Genomic DNA, 21,681 nt, shown 5'->3' with positions numbered 1-21,681 from the left:
CAGAACCCTTCATCGACAGAGACTCCTTCCTAGGTCCCAAACAAGGAGAAAGGGAGAGAAAGCTTTCCAAGTTCATTATGCTTCTTCGCCTTCTCACCCCCTGCCCGGCCCACAGGGCACCTGGATCGATATTTGAGAGCTGAAAGGTAAGGTCAGTCGAGTTCCATAGCCTCAGCAGGATGAGCCAGGTAAGGGTTTCATAAGAATTTATATGAACACGCTCGGAGATTTCAAGACAACAGGCATCTTAGGGAGACTGTTGATGCTAGCTGCCCTCCAGTCAGCCAGGCCCGTTGTGATCCATAGGGTTCTCATTGGCTGATTTTTGGAAGTAGATCATCAGGCGTTTCTTCCTAGTCCATCTTAGTCTGGAAGCTCTACTGAAAACTGTTCAGGAGCATAGCAACATGCAGGCTTCCACTGACAGATGGGTAGTGGCTGCACATGAGGTGCATAGGCCAGGAATTGAATCTCCATCTCCTGCAGGAAGCCCTGGTGGCACAGTGGTTAAAGTGCTGGGCTGCTAACCAAAACGTAGGCAGATCAAACCCACTAGCCACTCTGTCTGCTTCGGTAAAGATTTACAGCCTTAAAAGAAAGAAAGAAAAGAAAAACAAAGAAGATTTACAGCTTTGGAAACCCTACGGGGTAGTTCTACTCTGTCCTACAGGGTCACTGTGAGTCTATGACTCGGAATTGACTAGATGGCAGTAGGTTTTGTTTTTTGTTTTTTTCTCCTGCATGGATGCCTTCGGAGGGAGATCAGCTGAACTAAATTAAATGAAAACAAATGACTATTTTATGGCACTTAAAAAAAACAAAAAAAAAAACATTTCTTTCAGTTAGCTATTTGGTCATGGGTTAGAAATTATTAACTATTGTTAGACCTATACTATTCTCACTTCCAAATAAATAATATTTTCTCGTATCTTCCCCTAATTTTTGTAGAGAAACATAATGGTCCCTGTATTTTTGTCAGCTCAGCGCCATCTCCTCTCGGGGACCTGTCTCCCCACCTTCTGGGAGCTGCTCCCCTGCCCTCCACAAACATACACATGCACTCACATGCACCTGGCCACCACAGAGGGCTGTGATGTTGGTTCCAGGTGGCCTTGCCCTTGGTATAGTCCACTGGCCCAGAGGTGGGCACCTGATCCAAACAGGCCAATCGGAGTCCTCGTCCAGGATTTGGGAACTGCAACTGACAAAAGAAGTCAGTCTCTATCTGGGTGTCTGAAAATGAAGACATGCAAATGCAGAAGCAGTTGGCAGCCCTGTTCCACCATGTGGACTGAGGAATAGAAAATGCCAATCAGCAGAAAGAGAATCAGAGGCAAGGAAAGGAGAGCAAATCCTGACAGCCTTTGAGCTCCTAGTTCGAGCTGCTTGCAAGGCCCATCCATATTCCTCTCTTGGATTCCATCAAAGCCACATAGCCTTATAATAAAACTCTTTCTTGGCTCAGACTAGTTTAAGTTGGATTTCTCTTCCTTGCAACCAAAAGAGTTACAACTAATATAAGAACATAGTCCTATTTCTGTCTCGCTTACATGCTAATTCCTCCACCATTTTCCTTTGTGACTTCAGCATGAAAAAAATGAAAGTGAAAAGATTTGAGTTCGACTCTTATACAAATTAGTCCGTACTCATTCTCTTGGATTTTTTTCACAGCACACTCTGGTAGGGTTTTCCTCCATGCTAGGATGGATCAGGTACACACTTGAAATACTGGGAATGGACAGGTAGGTGGTTCCAGCTGCCCATAGTGGAACATGGGGTTATTATAACAGGCAGGAAGAATTTGTGCTTCCCTAATTTTAGATTCCATTTGCAGGTGTGGTGTGTTCTCTTTCGATGACGTACTTACATATCTCTGACGTTTAGGCCTATCCACAATGCCCTTGGACACTCTAAATCCCAGGAACCACATACACATTCGGTGGTCTCTGGTGTACCCCTTCCTATTGAAGCTGCCTACCTACCAGAATTGGGGCAGTGGTGGTTCCTTCCCTGCGGGAGACCTGGGTTCAATTCCCAGTCAATGCACCTGATACACTGCCACCACCCGTCTGTCAGTGGAAGCTTGCGTGTTGCTATGATGCTGAACAGACTAAGACAGACTAGGAAGAAAGGCCTGGTGATCTGCTTCCAAAAATCAGTCAGTGAAAACCCTATGGATCACAACAGTCCGATCCGCAATCGCTCATGCGGATGGTGCAGGACCGGGCAGCATGTCATTTGGTTGAGCATGGGATCACCTTGAGTCAAAGGTAGCTAATAACAACATCCACCTACCAGAGTTAGCTTTTTCATAGGCAAGGGCCTGCTGTTGTACGAGGCAGCAGGGAGCTGTCCAACCAAGACTCCGTGGAGCAGCTGGACGAGCAGAAAACCACTTAGCAGAACTAACAAGAATGGCATTTTTAGCTGGGGACACTTTCCCCCTGTTCACTTGCTAGCTAAAATAAATGATAACAACAACAACGAAGGTGAGATTGCTCCCATTCACTTTCTCAAAAGTACAGTGTTTAGTGTAAAAAAAACCCAAAAAAAAACCCCAGAATTAGGTAAGCTCTTTCCTTATCTCTCTTTGGGATCTCTTTACTATTAAAAAGTAAAAATTAACCCAAAACCCACTGGGTTTGACCAAAAAAGGAAATACAGTCTAGTGTGTGCACACATAAAGTGAGATATTACAAGCGTCAAGGCCAGTGGGAACACTCCACAGCCCTGCCCGTGCTCTCCCATGTCATAGTGTTTCTGCCTTTGCAATGAGCCTCCGAAGTCTGAGTAGTACATTTGTCACCATTTCTCCTCTAATTTTAAAATAATTCCTTGGTTTCAGCCCAAGGAATTCCTTGGTTGCAGCATCTCAGTTAAACAGGTTTTTTTTTAAAAAAAAAAAAAAAAAGAAAAACCATAACATTTAGAGCCAAGAAGCACCTCAAAGCCATTTGGCCCAAAAGTCTTATTTGAAAGATGAAGAAAAAGAAGCCCAGAGAGGTTAAGTAACTTGCTCCAGATCACACAGCTGCTTAGCAGAGGGCTTGAGGGTAGAATGCACATCACCTGGCTCCCAGCTCCAGGCTCCTCAAAATCTGGACTTTACAGAAGGGCTCCTGGGCCCTCACTTGGCCCGTGCTGCTCCTAGAGGGCTCTGCGCGCTGCACATGTCAAGGCTGTCGACAGCCAAGAAACCAAGGGCGCTGGCTCTTCTAAATTCTCTAGGGAGAGAGTTCCAGAGCACTGGGGGCTGGTGCGGCAGGATTTTCAAAGGACTGCAGTGGGATGTGGTCCAGGTATCCTCACTTCCCCTCTGCACACTCTATGCTTGCACCGCTGCAGTCCACCCCATGCAGCTGCAGAGCCACATAAGCCTTCCCCGGGCTGGGCACACCTTCAAAATACACCTAGCAGTGGAGCTTGGGCTTCCCATCTGGCTGCAGGGCTGCGGGAGTAGATGCGTAAAGCTGCCCTTCTCCTCTTGTAAGTGTCTTCCTCCCCTGGTCCCTGGCCAGGACATGACAGAAGATAACAATGAGATTGCAGGGCAAACAGAAGTAAAACTGAGACATAAGCATACTCGGAAACGAGGGCCCAATTGCTAAGCAGCTTGAGTGGGAACGTGAGAAAACCGTGGGGTTTTCACAGAGCAGGTGGAGTTCAGCGCAAACAACCTGCAGTGCCTTGCTAATCATTAGCGATGGCACCTCTGTTCGATTTCAAGAAGTGCAATTTGGGGAGCATATTTTCCCTTTGCAAAGGAGACTATGAGACAATATAAATTTGTTTAAGCTTAAGATGTGAAACAAACGGATGCCATGCCTTTTCGGCTCTCCAAGTTAGGTATGGCAGTGTCATTTAGCGTCACCTGAAGCTCAGAATCACCTAAGTAGAATTATGGACTGTCAGTGAATCCCCACTCATTTCCAGAGATGAGCCTGACCATGGCACAGGGCAGGGATTCTTCTAGATCCACACAAACATAAAGAAATAGTTGTTCTTCTCTTGCCACTGATGTTCTATTGAATAATAGACATGCTCAGGACATGTTTTGAGCTTCGTGGAGAGAATGTGTGGAGGATTTCTCAATCCCTGTTATTGTACTCTCTGTGTACAGCTTATGTTTCCATTGCTACCTGCACAGAGGTGGCAATTTCATAGGCTGGCTAAGAGAAGAAAACTGTTCTCACTCGGGTTCTATAAATTACCCATGTTCTCACTTTAATATCAAGTACGATATGTATTAGAGTGCACGGTTTTGGCTAGAATCAATTTGGAAGGCTGTCAAATAAAAAACGAAATAGGAAAATAAATCCAAAGGAAAATTTATGACATGATTTTACTCCCATTACATTCCACTTAACAAATGCATATGTTTTACAATATCTTTAATAATAATTATTAAACATAGTAAAATACTTCCAAACTTGGCTCATTGTATAATTGTACTTCGAGTGGAAAAAAAAAAAAATTATCTGAAGCCTTGTCAATATGCCACTTCCTCCTCCCCCAGCTTTTAACAGAAGCAGCCTCCAGTGGAATAATCCAAGCTGTGTTCAAGAAGTTGGCAAGTAGGTCCAATTAAATGTGGTTTTACTGTATTCTGGCGTTTGCATATCTAGTCTGCCAAGAAGTAATCTTTCACAAAAAAAAAAAAAAAAAAATCTGTACTGGCCCAGACGCAGCCTGGATGGTGCAATGCTTCACATAACTTCACCCCATGACTAAGATCATCTTTTTTTTCTTAAATAGCTGTGGAAAGCGTATCATATATCCATCATATTTCTATATGAATCACAAACCACCATCCTCTATGGAGCTTTTTACATTTATCCATGATAAACTGAAATTCATCTTAATACCTCTGTTTATTTTAATTATTAAACTCAAAAGGGGTTAGCTTTTAGCCACCTGAGCTGGATGTATTTATTCAAGTGTCCTCCAGTCGGATTATCTGAATGAGGCTATAAATAAATTATCCTATTGCCTATTAAATAGTGAATTGTCAAAGCCTATTCATACACATTCACAAACCTAGGTACCTGGAACTCAAAGAGTGTGAAATGTTTCTCTGGGCTTTGCAACTGCAACCCTGGGCAGTTCTTTGCTGATGTTTTCTACACTCCTGGTTCTTTAAGGAGGAAGTGACTCGAGTGGCCTCTTGCAGTTAACCAGCTCTCTACGTGAAGGATCAGCTGCATCCAAAGTCCAGGTGGAAAGCTGTCAACAAAAGGGCTCGTTCTGCTCAGCCTGCTGCATGATTCATCCTTGGTGTGAAGACAGGCCCAAGACAGCCCCAACACCTTGACTCCTGTAGGTGGCCCAGGGAAGGAGCACAGGTGCCCACTCCCCAAGGCAGAAAATGCTGCAAAACGCACAACCTGGCCTTTCTTCTAAACCATCATGAGCTCATTAAAAACACATGCAGAAATGGTTAAACAAAATCCGCTAAACCTTTTACAAAATTGCCAGTCTATTAGAAGGACGGAGCTCGCAGCAAACTCTCCCTTCCAATGTGTGCAATGGAGCAGTTAATGTCCTTTGGACTCTTGTCTATGGCACCAAGCAGAGGGGGGTGTTGGGGGGTTTGTTTGTTTTTGGTTGCTGTTGGTTTTTTTTAAACATCTTTTTTTTTTTTTTTTGCTGCTAAACTATTAAATGTATCAACCAAAAGCCTTATCTCACCAAATATGTATTATTTGTCACTGCCACTTTTTAAAAAAAACTATGAAAATCGTAAAAGGAAAAGGAAGATTTGTGCCATTATATCAAGGGGAGAAAGAAGCAAAAGAAAAAGAAATGACTGCGGCTCGAATGCTTTTGGGAAGTGGCATTGCATCAAAGAGAAGTGGACAAGCTGAATGGGGATTCTGAAGCCATCCAATACTTGGCCCTGTTGTGTGAAAAAGTTGGAGCTGCCGTTGGATCCATGCAGTATTTACTCAAAGTGTCCCTATATGGGGCATGGCAGCATTGCATCGGATGGTGGACTTTGACCAGGTGCATCTCCCTCCAACTGCATGCACTCACTGTGATACAGAAGCACTACGATACAGTGTTACGATAGGATTTGCATTGCACAGCAACGTGGCTCTGACTACGACATAAAATAGCACATAGATGATGTGAGATCTGAGATTGAGATGCTCTGAGCTCTGATCTGGCATGTGCCACCTTCTCCTGGGGAGATCTGAGTAAATCATTTATATCTCTGGGTAAATCACTTAAATCCGTGTGCTTCCCTGGGGAGTTGTGCCTGTTCGTTATCATTGTATATATTAATCATACTGGCTTTTTATACTCATGATGCAAAATTAAGTATGAACTGAAGCTTTCGGTCTTGGCTTCTTCATCTTTAAGAGAAAAATATTTGTATCCAGCTTAGGCTTTAGGATTGGATTAATCAGCTAGAGATTCTAAAGGGCTCTGAGCGATGTGTCAAAAGGAACTAAAAGTATGATGTAAGTTATCTGAGGTTTGTGTACCTAAGCATGTACACACCTACAAACACATCGGAGAACATGGAACATTTTCCATCACAGTGGCACTTTAATTTCCACATTTCGGGTGGAAATAAAGTTGAATCTATTGGTTCTCAGTGAATTTAAATCATAAAAATCAACATTGGTAGGAAGGCTTTATCATAAGTAGAAACTTCCCCTTGGTTTAAAAAATTGTTATTATTATTATGTCAAATTTATCGAGTTTCTTTTCCTGAGAGTGAATGCCTGTGTGTGTAAGGTGATTCAGATATTATTACTCTGGTCTTACAAATGAAGAAGTGAAGGCGTGAGGGTGGGGTGATAGACCTTCCCCAACTTTCTCTTGAACGTTCTTTCCAGCAGATGATGCTGAGAGAAGGAGGCGAGAAACAGTCCAAGAAACCAAGGCCAATTTTCAGATTAAGTGGGAAAAAATTCACCTCCCCCATTTTAGCAGCAGATAAGTTCTGAGCTTCCCATTTGGCTTCCACCCTCCAGCGTGCATCTCTGTTTTTTCTCTCCCTCTCTCATGTCCAGCAACAGCTCCGTCAGCCCTGTAGCTAGTAGCCTGCAAGTAGCAGTGCCTCGTTGTGGCTGAACAAATAACATGTTTGGGAAACCCGAGCAACCCTTTCGTGGCTGGGAGCAGAGAGGGAGAGCGAAGCAGTCAGTAGAATCAGCCGGGGTTTTAGTTCTTGGTGGGCCTGAGGCATTGCTCTTTGCCTTCATGTAGGTTCTGACTCATGGCAACCCCATGTGTTAGAGGCGCCAAAAATTGTCCTTCTCTGACACCAGGAAAGCATGTTCTTCTATACATACATACATACATACATATATATATATGTGTATGTATATATATATATATATATAAATAGTTGATAGTATTAAAACCAGGAAAATAAACAATATAATGCCACTGCTTCCAAATTCCGATCTTAGACTCACTTTGTAAATCATAGCAGACAACGTGAAATGTAATCATGGTAAATATATATCCTCATAATGCAAATTTGATCACTTAGGCATAACCAGAACTTTGGTTTCTGATTCAGACTTGATCAAAGATGTGCCCTGAGTGAGGAATTCAACCTTGGTGTGCCCCTAAAGAGAGGAAAACCTCCTATCTAAAAGGATAGGTCCCATAGATTCAGGGAATGAATGAAATGCTTGCCCCTTCTCCCCCATAAATGGCACAGTCCACGGGCAGCCCGGTGCCTGCTCTTCTACCTTTAATGGCTTAGGATGAGTCAACTGGAAGGCACTTTTGCCCCTTCCAGCTCTAGGATTTTGTCATTTCAGATTACTCTCTGTGGAAGAACATATGACATAGCAATCTGTGAGGAGAGAATATCAGACACACACCATAGGTCTTCAAATAATGGGGAATAATTGGGCCATTCTGGCCATTAGATTTTTGCCATTTGAATAACAAAATTAGCTCCTTATTTCAAACACAACTTGACCAGAATGCAAATTTTTTTTTTTTTAAATTCAAGATCAAGTGTAAGCTTGGAATTATTTTTGTTTATAAGGCTGGAAAGTTATGTTATTTTAGGAGAGAGAAATTATATACATCTTACTAAAGAAGAAGAACGTTATGAGGGTTGAGTGCCTCATTCATCGAGGGCGTTGACTGACTTTTAAACAGAAAACACTTCAGTCGTTTAAAATCCTTCCATGCTGGTCAAGCCTACAAACCGCCTGTTGTATTTTGACTAAAGTATTATTTTTACTGCAAGATAAGCACCTTTACAAGGCAAATTGAATAAATGATGACAAACCCCTCTTTCCTCCTCCTTTTGCGCATAAGTAATTCTAGTACTGCTTTGAGGCATCCCTCAAGTAAAATAACTTATAAATAGAATGTGAGAAATCACCACATTTTCTAGACTTCACACTTACTATGAAAAGTAAAACTTCACTGTGCCCCAACATAGCCCCTAACTTTCTCTTTTCTTGTAAGCTAAGGGTGTCACCCCGTCAGTGTGGTTTATTGTAACGAGCCCTCTGAACTGGCTCGGCTCCTTCCCCTGCATCCTCAGGCCTGCCTTAGTGGAGATGCAGTTTGCTGGTGCACAGTGCTAAGTAGGGCCAATCTCAAAAGTAGTTTTCATTTCAAATTTGTTTCAATTTTTTCAAATGGTAGAGAGTCAGACACAAAAACAACTTGACTGGAAAATTTAGTTGTGCCATGGTGCCAAAATCACTCAATGCATAAGATGTATCCTCCTATATAGTAAATAAAAGGGCAGTGAGAAAAATAGAGAACAGACTATAAAATCTGAATTTTAGTTTGAGTCTCAACAAAAATAAGAACCTCAAGGAATATTCCATCTGCAAGACTTCAGTTTCTTTCGGTTTATTTATTCAGTTGCAAAATCTTAGGGTTTTAGAAGTGATCTTGAACAACTTGTACACTGAGGGTTCGTGTATGATGTCTATGCTTCAGCTAGAAACCTGTACCTTTTCTCTTCCTCTCTCCTGCTTAAAAGACCCTCTCTCTCACAGCCGGTTATTACAGAGATAACTTATAAATTAGATTTTGGGGGGATATGGCTCTATGCTTAAATTTCCTCTCCTTGATGAAGATTTGAAGTGACAGAGGGACAGTCACGAATTAGGAGAAATGGATTGTATTTTACACTAAATACAAGTAAGTGGCAGTAACCTCTATGGTCTCTGTGGTACACAGGCAATAATAAATATTTTTCTTAAATGTTGTAATGATCTGTTATTGTACCATTATGCCTTTCCAAAAATTGTCCAAATAGGAGGCATTGCTGTCTGTCTGGTAAACATGCAATAGGCATTGAGACAGTACCAGCCAGATAATTCATATGATACAGTTCCAAAGAAATGTTCCATAGAAAAGATACATATATATATAGAGAGAGTCTGTTCTAAAAAAGAACTTTAAGAGATTTCAGAGAAAAATCCTAAATGCTGTTACTCTGATCAAAGATCATCTTAGAGCATCAGACATGCAAAAATGTTAGTGTCCTTAGTCATCCTGCTGAAGGTAAAATATATACAACATTCAGTGGGATTTTTCGAAGTGAAGTGACCATGTCCTTATTTATAAATAGTTTTAAATAATACATATTTTTCAATCATACATAGTTAAGATACAGACTTTTAAGCTCCATCACATACCAAAAGTTGGTTCGGGCTTGGCATAGGACACGTAGATATGGTTATACTAGTCTTTGAAGTTCAGTATCTTCGTATATGCATTATGTCTTGGAACAACAGATTTAATCTATCCTGTAAATGTTTACCAATTTTCAGATACACTTTTATGTACCATTTCATATTAAGTACAAATCAACTTTTTTGCAAACTTGAATATTTGGACCAATATGACTGTTTAAAATTCCTATGGTCATACTAGGCATGCATACTGACATTTAATAAAAACTACTTGACTTAATGATTAACTACAGAGATTATAACAAACTGTAAATAAGTAATTTCCGTCAATGGATTCTCTATGGGTGCCACACGGCCTCTCAAAGCCACTCTAAATATCCTCACTGAAACTGTTACTGACTAATGTGCTATGTTTTAAAGCCAAATTGGGCTTTTGCTCCTCTCCTGCCAAGCTAGAGAGAATGCCTCCTATAGCAAAATGCAAGCTCAACTGCAAAGGGATTCACGTAGATTAGAAAAGGAGACACCTTACTTGGGGATAAGTACTCAAAATTCAAGGAAAAAAAAGTTCATTTTAAAAGCATTTTTTGGCAAACTACTCTTCAGCCAAAGGAAGGTACCATGCTTACATAAACCTAGAGATTATGATCAAGAGTAAATTTGTCAATGTTAGAATAAAGAACATTCAGATTTTTTTCAGTTGCTGAAATATTTTAGGAAAAAAGCTATTCTATGAGTCGGAATTATCTGGATAATTGATTCAATAATTTTAGTGGAAGCAGATACATTATAAAGTATTTGGGTTTAAAAAAGATCTTTTCAAGCCCCTGTTTATCAGGACTTCCACTCAATTAACAAATACATTTCTGTGACCTCACCTTCCCTTGCTACGATGTTTTAAATGTGGAGTTCAACTACATCTTCACATAAAGATTCTTTCACAAATTTACAAAGTTAATTAATTTAAGATTTTTTTAAGGGGTTGGTTCGCAAAAATATTAACAGTTTTATTTATAAAATGTCTCTGAAAATGAATTAATATTTCTGAACACTTACAGTGTCAGCCGGAAGATCAGACTATTTTAACTATCCTTTTATGATATTAAGAAAATGTAAGTGGGAATTGGGGGTGGAGGGCATTATAAACGTAAAGCATTTCCTTTTATGTAACTGATTTGAAGTCAAAAGGTAAGTGGTTCTACATTTTAGACCAGACTGTTGCATACAAAGGTATTTTGCTGTGTTTCTGTAGGCAAAAGCTAGAATAATTTTAAAATGAGGGACAAAATCTTGTGAGTGTAATAAACTTGGACTATAGCCAAACGAAACTCCTAAATGCTATTTGCTTAAAAAAAAAAAAAAAAGCTATTGCTTTATTCTTAAAGATGGTATTATCTCTAGCATTTTAATGGCAAATGACTTTAATGAAAAGGACTGAGCTCTTCTGTCCTGGATTCCAAAATTCACACTTGCTCAGTTGACCGCACGTTATCAACAATTTCAAACATTGCAACCAACAATTCCAACAAAAATTTAGATCAATATCTACGAATTAAAATCAAATTATCAGAGGTTCCTACCATCCAATGTTTGTAAAAGCTTCCAACAATTCTTATATTGGAAACCAAAGAATGTTTTAAGCTTTATAGCAATAAAATGTAGTCATGCAATACAAGAAATTTTGGGATCTTAAGACTTAAAAAAAAATTCTTATCTGATACAATGGGTTTTTTTTTTTTAAGTCAAGTTTTCTTTTTAATAGCTTATGTGTTTTTTATCAATAAAACTTGGAAGATCACGACTTTGTAAGTAGTGTTACTTCTTGGGTCAAAAAAAAAAACTATTTCTTTGCTAGTAGTACAAAAGATTTACTTGGAAAAAGAGTATTTCATTTTAATGTGAGCTGTTGTATTTTTAATATAGTGTTCACTTTTTTCTAATCTTCCAATAACCTGTTTGTAGATGTTCACGACAAGTCTGTTGAAGAAAAACTCTACTTGATCCACCTATTCATCTGATAGCATAATTAACTAGAAAGGAAATCCAAAACCAGTATCCTTAATGTCTTATACTTCTTGGATATTCCCTAGGGTACACCTAGCACATGATGCTGGCCCACATGGATGATTCAGGGCATAACTGATTATCTAAAAGAACAGATGTTTTCAAAAGTAAATGAAACCACATATTTAAAATATACTTATGTATCAGCCAGATGTCAAAGGGGGGATCAGTTTGAATGGTTTCCAACATGACTACATGACAAATTAATTAGATAATTTTAATGTAGTGAGCAACTAATTCCTTCAGTCCACTTATCAAATGTGGCAATTTGTGTAATTAATATCCAGAGTTTTTTGCAAAGAATGTTTTAAGAAATATAATGTCTTCTAAATTACGTGTCAAAATATTGTTTTTTAACTATATCCAGTTAAGCTCGTTAAGGTAATGCTCCGCAATTATTAGATGCCAGTCAGTAAATGAGGAGCCCTGGTGGCACAGTGGTTAAAACACTCGGCTACGAACCAAAAGGTCGATGGTTCAAACCCACCAGCCACTCTGTGGGAGAAAGATGTGGCGGTTTGCTTCTGTAAAGATTTACAGCCTTGGAAACCCTATGGGGCAGTTCTACTCTGTCCTATAGGGTTGCTATGATCAGAATGGACCTACGGAGTGGGGTTAGTAAACTAAAATATAAAGTGAACTCTCAACATATTCAGGAAGCTTTGAGATGCTTTCACCAATTACTACGGGAACGAAAATAGAAAATACAAAGCCCTCCCTCCCATCTTTTTTTTTTTTTAAGCGTTTAACTGCTCGAGAAATTTTGTGAAGGTCAAACGTACATACCCCTTTCGTGTGAAACAATGTCCAGTTGATTAAAACCAAGTGAGTTGCATGTAAGAGAAATTCTGTTTCAACAACAACAAAAAAAGAAATGGAGGATTCCAAATTGTAAATTATTGACTGTGCTTTGTGATAAAATCTTTTTTGGATTCCCATCCAAAGCCATCAGGGATGGTATGCATGGTGCATTTTCAAGCTCCAGACCTTATATTCTACTTCTTCTATAGAAGAATATTAACCTTTCTAAAGAACATTTAATACAACTGTAGATTTCATTTTTGACAGCAGTAATGTAAAACTATTTCTGTGTCTTGGAGGTTGGAAGTTATGGACAATTACAGATTATCAGGATTACGAGAATCTCCTAGGTCCGACCCTGTCACTGCCTACTCTTGGGACCGTATGTGATAATTCTTCCACAGTACCCTCCAGCAAGTGTGGGGTGTTCCAGTCAATTTCCTAGGTCAATAAGCACTGTTTCTCACCCTGGCAAGCTCAACTAGAGCAACATGATGTTAGGACTATCACAAAAATTCGGGAATGGATTCCTTTTAACGGTTGCCTACGTTTAATATTTTTAAATTAAAACTTGAGAATTAAAACCTGGAACCTTTTGCATTCTCCCAGCAGCAGAAAGGATGCATAAAACTAATCTCTTACAATCTGAATGCCTGCTAACTCGATTGCCTAGAATTCCAGTCATTAGCCAAGCAGTCTTCCAAATTAAGACATCCGGTCTCCTTCAATTTTCCACTTAAACCAGAACACAGAATAGATTTGACCAATCAACTTAGGATAAAATTACACATGGAAAGTGACTTGTAGTGTACAGATTAGTACTTGTGAAGCATACTATGAAAAACCTATGTTGCCACTTGAAGTTTTGTGGATTCATACGTTTCTAGGGAATTACCTCAACATTCTTGATGTAGATTCTAGAAAATGGGTCATTTTTAAAACGTGCATTTAGTATCTTCTTAAATGGCTTGATGCAAAAATGTTTGTGCATTTCCATTTGAGTGCATTCTAATAACTGCATAAACTGAATAGAATTGATACTAAAATAAAGAGGCCGTGTGCGATACAGGTTTAGAATCTATGTAATACCTTATCACAATTCAAAGAATACACACAAGATTCTCAGTTCATATAATTTATTGCAGTTAGCACACAGTTTAAAAATTCACCAACACACCAATAGTACAAAACTAAACAGCATTATAAGTTATTCCCCCCTCAGGAAAATAAAACATACTATGATTGTCAAAGCTAGATGTCAGTCTAAGTTTTTAAAACAAAGGAAGAATGTGAAACTAATAAGAGGAAAAAGCAATCACTCACAACGACCACAAAAAGAAAATCCAAAAGAAAGTCCGTTTTCTCACAGACATTGATTGTCTTCTCTAAATTAATAAAAATTATCTTAACATAAACTGTATTTTAAAAAAAACTAGAAACTCTTCAAGTAACTAAAGATAATGCTCCAAGGCCATTTTCACAGCTTTTTTTGTTTGTTTGTTTGCTTTAAATGCCATTACAGCCAAATTAACACACATTTGACCAAATATTTCCAAAACAGTCCAGCAACACACAATGGAGTTTTCCATTCAGTATCTTAAGCACAAAAATAGGCTATGTTTACAGTAGTTAAGGCGATCAAATTTTAAACAAAAGCAATTAAAAAAAAAAAAAGGGGAAAAACAGCAAACGTTTTCCATGCTACTCCATAGACCTTATTTGTAAGTGCAAGACAGGAAAACAAACACTGTGCAAAATGCTTTTGCCCTGCGTGCTGGTCATCAAACCACACGTCGGGCTGCAGCCTCTGCTGCCGCGATACACATAGTCTACTAACCCCCTTCCCCATGTCAATCAAGGCAGTCCAGTCCTTTCCGCCTGGGGCTTTTTCAGTCCATAGAATCTTTTCATGAGTGGGGGGGGCGGGTGGTGGAGGGGGATGAGGGAGGGGAAGGAAGAAGGGGAGAAAAAGAAAAGGGGAGCAACAACAACAACAAAAAGAATGACCTATTGTCAATTTGTGCAGTAGTTATTCTAAAAATGCTCAACGGGGTAAATGTGTACACCTAAACTTTGAGCTGGCATGGGTTTTGTGCAATCAGGAGTTTGTTATAAATGCACACCGCACATGCAAATCTTTAAGCCGTTTGTAAACATTTATATTTTCCTTGTTATGTAGCGAAGTTACCAATTTGCAGCTTAAGTTTTCAGCTTAACAGTTTCAACTTAAAAGACAGTGGGAAAGTCAATTTAAATTATATAAAATAAAATAAAAACAGTGCATTTATGTTCTTCATAACACCAGTTTCCAAATGGTGCTATTTCTCTAAGGAAATTAAATAATTTTAAACTCACTCGTTAAAGTTATACAATGCAAACAAAGACAAAAATATACTGAAACTCATGCATTTCTGTAGCGTTAATATTTACTTTTCAAGACTCAACTAAGAGCATCAACACAACCTGTCAAGTTCTTTGACACCCCCCCCAGCCCATGTAATCAATTACAGTATACAATAACAGTAATTCACATTTTTAAACACACAGTTCAACACTGCTGAAGCTGCAATATCCTTTTTCATCCCAAGCAAACCTTCACAAAGACAGGTCCCAGTGATCCCAGTGTACTGTCAGAATTTCTCTCATTGGGACCGTCAGAAAACCAGAAGTTGCCACAGAAAGTTTTAAGTCAACTGCTTGTTTAAAAATAGATAATCCAGCATTTCAGAAATTTTCCATTTGGGTCTAAAAGCATTCAGGTTTCCAACAGCCAGAAAAGATTTCATGCAATTTGAGACATATAAAGAGGCTAATAAAACTGGAGGGAATTTCTACTTTAAAAAAAAAAAAAAAAGAAAAAAACTGTGGAGGGGGGGAGAAAAGATTTCAAAAGACAATGCAGTGTTGACAAAATTAAGCCATAGTAAAGCATTTTGTGATACAACGATTTGTTTACAAGGTTCTTACTGGCTTACCTCCCCTACCCCCACAAAAGAAAAACACCTCTCTATTTTCTGACTTGCGCTAAAGTTTCTTTTATCAGAATGCTAAATTAGTGAGAGTCTCATGCTATTCTAAAGTGCAAAAACAAGTTAATATCCCAACTTTTTAGTTCAAGGAAACAAGACTGCTTTTAGACCGTACCACGACTATATATAGATCTATTTATATATATGTATATATATTATTTATATATATATATATATATATATATATATATATAAAATTATTTCCAAAGTTCTTGAGAGCTATCTTCTAAGGTCCAGTCTCTGACAGTAGGTAAGCTCAGTGCTTCGCTTTTAACAGACAAGGAGTTCACCAACTCACAGTGGAACTTCCGAATGTGTCTGTACAGGTCTCCAGACTGTGTGAACCTGCGCTCACACCACTTGCAGGCGTGCGGCTTCTCGCGAGTGTGCACCACGGCGTGGCGGCTCAGGTTGTGGGAGTACTGGAAGCTCTTGCCACACTGGGTGCAAGTGTAGGGCTTCTCCCCCGAGTGAGTCCTCTCGTGGCGCTTCAGGGTATACATGCAAGAGAAAGTCTTACCACACAGGGAGCACGTCGGGACGTTGACATCGGCCGCAGGCTTGCTGCGGATGCCGTCCTGCTCGCGGAAGTGCGTGCTGAGGTGGATCTGCAGGATGTGGGGGCTGGGGAAGACTTTGTTGCAAAGAGGGCACATGAAGATCTGGCCAGCAGGGCTCAGTATGTTTGAGACATAAGGAAGCAAACTACTGTCCATGTTCCCTTCCACCTGGACTCGCTCGTTCTCTGGGGTCATCATCTCATCATCGCTCGCTTTGTCCTCCCGATCTAGCTCCCTCAAGACCGAGTCCTCCCTCATGGAAGCCAGATGGGCCGGCTCATACTGTACCCTGTTATTAGTGCTCACACTTCCTTTCACAGTGCTATGTTCCATGTCATAGTCATTAGTGCCAACATCACTCTCATCACAGGAAGCCTCTTTCTCCACCTTCACCTGCACCAGGTTGCTTCTCAGCACGTCCTGTGAAGAGAAATAAGAGCTGTTCAGATTTTCAACTCCTGAAAGGCTGGACTTGACAGACAGGTCCAGCACACAGTCAACATCTGCTGAATCCCTCACGGAGGTGACAGACCTCTGGGACAAAGACTCTGTTGAGCTGCAGGGGCTGGCTACTGTTTTCCCAGCTGCTGTGGCGTGGGGCTCAGCCTCTCCGCCAGCCTGGGGGATGCCTGCTGAGTCTGAGGGCAATCGCATCCACATGTTCCCGGGCTCAGCCGCCAAGTCCCTTTTGCTGGGCAGGATGTTCAATTTTTCATCTTCTCCTTCATCTTCATCACTGGGCAAATCGCCTGCCATGTGGCTGCTGCCATCTGAGAGACTCTCGACTTTGTCTGAACAACTTGAGGCATCTTCCTCCTTTTTTGTGCTGTCTGCCTCTGTGGTGGCTTTCTCTTTCAGCTTCTTTTTGCAGACTTTGACAATGTCATACATGTGGAGATAACTGGCAGCTGCTAGCACGTCTTCAATGGGCAAGTCTTTGAACTGGAGTTTCCCTTCATACATGAATTCCAGCAGGAGAGCGAAAGCTGGGGCTGTAACAATGTCGCTGTTCAGATGAACAATGTCTCTTTTGTCCAGCTGGTCCTTGTAAAAGAGGTGGAAATACATGCTGCATGAAGCCAGTACAGCTCGGTGCGCTCGGAACTGGGCATCTCCCACCAGAACAGTGCAGTCACAGAGAAAGCCCTGATGTCTCTGCTCGCTCAAACACTGCAGCAAATGTCTACTGTGGTCTGGAAACTCCATACTGTCTTCATAACCTAGGAAGAGAGAGATTGCTCATTAGCGCTTGGTCAAGAACAACTTTTAAATGCTCTAGTCCCCCTATAAAAAAATAAATAAATAAATACTGAAGCTTTGGCCGCTGTGGTACACGTTCCTGAATTTTAATCAGGCTTATGACCCAAGGACAACCAAATCACACGCACAAAACCTAAACTCGAGAGGAAAATTTATACTTTCCAAACTTCCTTACCCCAGGAAAACGGTCTCAGATGCAGCTCGACCTTCCGTGAACTTTTCGACAAGTTTTCAAAGCCTCAATTTAACTACAGCCTTTCACTGAGTAAGAATTGAGATCTCTTTCAGGAGAAATTTAATTAATTCTACTCATCAAATTATGTCCTACAAAACCTACAAAATAGCTGCTGTTTCAAAGGGAACAGCCCATAGGATGAACAAAGGCAAGTCCTGAACACATTCTGGAAGATTAAGAAAACTTGTTCAGTCACCCTTTTTATTTTATTACTTTTGAGACTTGACTGCACTCAGAAAGCACAATTTAAACACACACACATTTGGCTGAATCCAGAAAAAAATGCAATTGCATAATTAGTGCAGAAATTAGCAAACAACTTACTTTGAAAGTCCGAGTGTTACAACAACAAAAGCCTTGTGTATAAAAACAGATGTTAATGCCTTAAGATTTGCAGGTACAGCACACATGTACAAGATCAGAAGGAACGACACCAACAGATGGAAAAGATCATCTTTACTATGAACAAATCCAAAGCTTTTTTTAAAATGAATTGAGGGGGAAAAACGGTTATATTGCTTTGTAGACTCTGTCCTTCTAGAATCTCAGGCACCAGAGGGGCTTTACTTCATTGAAAATTCTCATCTTAACTTTGATCCGTTGCAAAGCAAGATGAATTCCCTATTAAAATTAATTCGAACTTTAAATACAGACATACCACTTTCAAATGAAACTCAAAAGCTTACAGGTTCAATACCACCCCTCCCAAAAAAAAGCCTTTCTAGAAAAAGAGAAACTTTATTTTTTTTTTTTTTGAATCTTTAACTCAATCAACAGAAAATACTATGTTTCAACATAACTTGATATATTTTGTTTTCCCACTAGCTTCTATTCTTTCAAATAGGCATTGTTGCCCTGGTTTTCTGGTGAGGGAGGGTGAATTCGAGGCAGAGGAAAGGCAAAGATGTACAAAGGGTCAATATTCAACTGCAATGGGTAAACTCCTTAAAAATAAAGAAAACCCAACTTCCCTTTCCTGTGACCAGAAGCAAAACTCCACACCATCCACCTCAGAAAGTGCATTTTGAGAATAGATATATATTAAATCTAATGTTCAGAAATCACTACTCTTCCTCTTCTACACTTTACCCAAGATAGACTAAAACTTTCATTCTAACCCCAATTCCATTCTGCAAGATGCCACTGCTAGCATAAACCAAGATTTACAATACAATCACTTTAAGTGCCCCACAGCTAACATCAATCCTAATCCTTGAGAGGGCTAAAAATAAAGATTGTAGGGCAGCTCACAAGGTAGCCGTGATCAAATTAGGAGGCTGAGAGGACAGAGAGGGATGAAGAAGGAAGCTTATAAACATCTGATCCAGCTGACTGTGGCCATATGGCAGCTGCTGCCCAGATAAAGAGATTAAGAATAGAAGAGTGCGATTACAGCTGTCTGGCCAATTCAGGCAGCTCAAATCTGCAAGTTCTAAATTAGTCACTAACACAAAAACTCCTGCAAATAATTATTGTTATGCTGAAATAAAAGATCTCTTAAATATATATTTGAAAGAGAAATGAGGAAACCAGTCAAACTATTCTCCTGGGGACAAAAGTCCCCCCCCCCTTTAAAAAAAAACCTTCGGTTTCAAAAGCACTACAGCTGTATGTTTCAGCAGTGCTGCTGTATGTTTTGAAGAATAAAGTTTCACAGTGGAATTAATTACACAACAATCTAGCTTCTTAACTACAATAATCTTCTCATAGAAGTTTGAATGCTTGATTCCAGACAGTTTACTATTTCTCCCCCTAAAAGCAAAAGGAATCTAAATAGCAGTGGGGGGGGGGAGGAAAAAAAAGCATTTTAATCCAAAGTGATCTCAAAAAGCAGTATTTCAAAGTCTTTCTTAACATTTCAAAACTTGAAATATTTCTGTGTATTAAAGTTACTCACTCAAGTAAAAGGGATAAAAATTAAAACTAAACAAGCCCAAGCCTTTCAACTCCAGTAAGATGTTCATTTAATACTCAATTTCATATATTACTTCTAAACTGGGTTAGAAAAGGAATGTGATTTTTTTTAATTAAATAAACAAAACACCAAAACAGAAATATGCTCAGTCTAATCTATTGCTACTCCTACCTTTAGGACACATAAACCTGATTAAGTCCTTTCCTCTGAGTCTTGCTGGCTCCAGGTCTGTTACATCGGTGGGAAAAAAGCAGACTAAGAGAGACAGATGCAAAGTGGAGATGATGTTAGAGAGGAATGAGATACCTTCTCCACCACAGATCCGCACACACTAACTCCCTGTCTGTGTGTTAGAATAAAAGGCTGAGGGATGGCAGGCTGTCAGCTGCTCTGACATCATGTTCAGATGGAAATGCTACCTCCAGCTGTGCTCCTTTTAATGCCATATGCTACTCCTCTACACTCCTGCCACCAGCTTTTTCTTAGGGGAACTTTTCTGTTAGTATAAACAAAATACTTCAAAGTCTCCCTTTTTTGTCCAAACTTTCTAACAGAGGAAATTGAAAAAACTCAGCATATGAAGTTCTACTGTATTTATGGAATAGCAACACTTCTGTCTTCAGTTGGTGGACTGCCTTATATACTGACAAGCACACTCAAACCACCGTGCTATTCAAGAAATCCAGTATTCACTTTTATTCAACGCCAACCTTTACTTCTAAAGGCAGTTCTGGAATATTTTTAAACCAAACCACTTGACATTGCCAGCCCCATTTCAACATTATTATGGCACTTTCATTTTTTTTTTCCTGCTGATAATGGGATGTCTCAGAAATGTTGGAAGACTTATTTAGAATTATGACTTCAACCTAGTTCACCTTCTTATTTCACTCTTATTGAACTACTTATCCACAACTACCTTCTCAGTAAAATTTCTCACACAGCCACAGTTAATGCAAATTTCAATTCTCAGTATCAACAAGCTGAAACTGTACTTTCTGAAATCCTGGAAAGTGCTTCGGTCCAACGAGACAAGTTAATAAACTGATACAGCCTGCCAGCGTCACTGAAAACAAATGTTGTACCTGCCTATCTGATCTATCTGCTCAGAAAAAGCAGAACCTTGTCTTCCCCTTGATCTATGTCCCATAACAATCTTTTTTTGGGTCACTCTGTAATGTTCATGATCACAAGAAAATCTTTCAAAAGAGGGGGAAAAAAAAAAAAAGCCAGGTCTAGCAAGTTTGGGAAACTTTCGCTAGACTTTGTGGGCCTTTTCGAATGGGTCATGAAATTGTAACGCAACCCGGGCAGGAGGGACATCTGTGAATGTCAAATACATCTCCACACTCGGAGAAGGGTGAGGAGAAGAAAAAGGGCTGGCTAGGGCCTGAGGCACAAGTGTCCCAGTCTCGCTGATAATCACTCCGTTCTCATTAGAAAACTGTGGCAAAGAGTTACAGAGTAACTAAAACCAACGACTCTGTCCTTCTCGTTCCCCCAAAGTCACAAACCTAACTTTCTCTAACTTCGCGGTGAGTGACATAATTCTGAATGCCTATTTCAGGAGGCACTCTTTAGAGACAAATTCCTTCTCAGCCACACAACCTATTCTCCACAAACGCCCTCGCCCCAATCCAATATATCAGACATTAATCACCCCATTTACCCAGTGGGGTGGGGGGTGAGTGACAGTTTAATGAGTCCCAAGCACCGCAATGGGCCAGCGACTCCTACTCCACAAATCAACCCCTCTACGTCTCGCTACCGCGGTCCTTAGAGGTTTTGTGAGGTTGGGTTTTTGTTTTTCAAAGAGGAGGGGGTGCGGAGTGCGGAGGGGAAGAAATGCAAAATCTCAACGTAGTTCTCCGTGCATAAAACACACTGGGGAAAGAGGAAGGTTAAACCACAGAGAAAGAGGTGGAGAGCGTAGAGCCGGTGCAGCAGTAAAACACCTCAAACAACAAACGAGAAAACAGACCCGGGTCAAGGCAACAACAAAAGAAAAGTCGTAAGAAGCAGCCGGGGGTGGGGGGGCGGGGAGGGTGGTTGCTACCGCTTCCCCGACGCCACTGCACAAGGGCCCCCAGGGCCTCCCGGCAACTGCACCAGCCCCGGGGGGGGCCCCTCCCCCCCCCTTAGCCCCCTCCCCCCGGGCGCCACTGCAGCTGCACCGGTCCCC

At 40.3% G+C, this 21,681-nt stretch overlaps 1 protein-coding gene and 1 long non-coding RNA gene across 4 annotated transcripts in view; one reads left to right on the top strand and one right to left on the bottom strand.

Annotated features, from left to right (window-relative positions):
- Nucleotides 1-11,362: 11,362 nt before the first annotated feature.
- On the bottom strand, nt 11,363-21,521 carry ZBTB18 (zinc finger and BTB domain containing 18). Of its 3 annotated transcripts, none has more exons than XM_023730901.1 (2): nt 17,525-21,521; nt 11,363-17,309 (listed from the first exon to the last, which is right to left on the bottom strand). In XM_023730901.1, the coding sequence occupies exon 2, from the start codon at nt 17,293-17,295 to the stop codon at nt 15,727-15,729; it is 1,569 nt and encodes a 522-aa protein (XP_023586669.1). In that variant the 5' UTR covers nt 17,296-17,309; nt 17,525-21,521; the 3' UTR covers nt 11,363-15,726. The 3 variants fall into 3 exon arrangements, with proteins under 3 accessions (XP_023586669.1, XP_023586670.1, XP_004375920.1); XM_023730902.1 differs by having other exon boundaries at nt 17,909-21,521; XM_004375863.2 differs by having other exon boundaries at nt 19,671-21,521.
- The window catches only part of LOC111820475 (uncharacterized), a 2,693-nt gene continuing 2,441 nt past the window's right edge, over nt 21,430-21,681 (top strand). Inside the window, exon 1 of the long non-coding RNA XR_002824023.1 lies at nt 21,430-21,510. This is a non-coding gene — a long non-coding RNA (uncharacterized LOC111820475). The remainder of the gene's footprint in view (nt 21,511-21,681) is intronic.

Source organism: Trichechus manatus, unplaced genomic scaffold (genome assembly GCF_000243295.1).
Source record: "Trichechus manatus latirostris isolate Lorelei unplaced genomic scaffold, TriManLat1.0 scaffold00039, whole genome shotgun sequence".
NCBI lineage: Eukaryota > Metazoa > Chordata > Mammalia > Sirenia > Trichechidae > Trichechus > Trichechus manatus.
The sequence above is the reverse complement of the archived record's forward strand: the minus strand, read 5'-3'. Positions and strand labels throughout refer to the sequence as shown.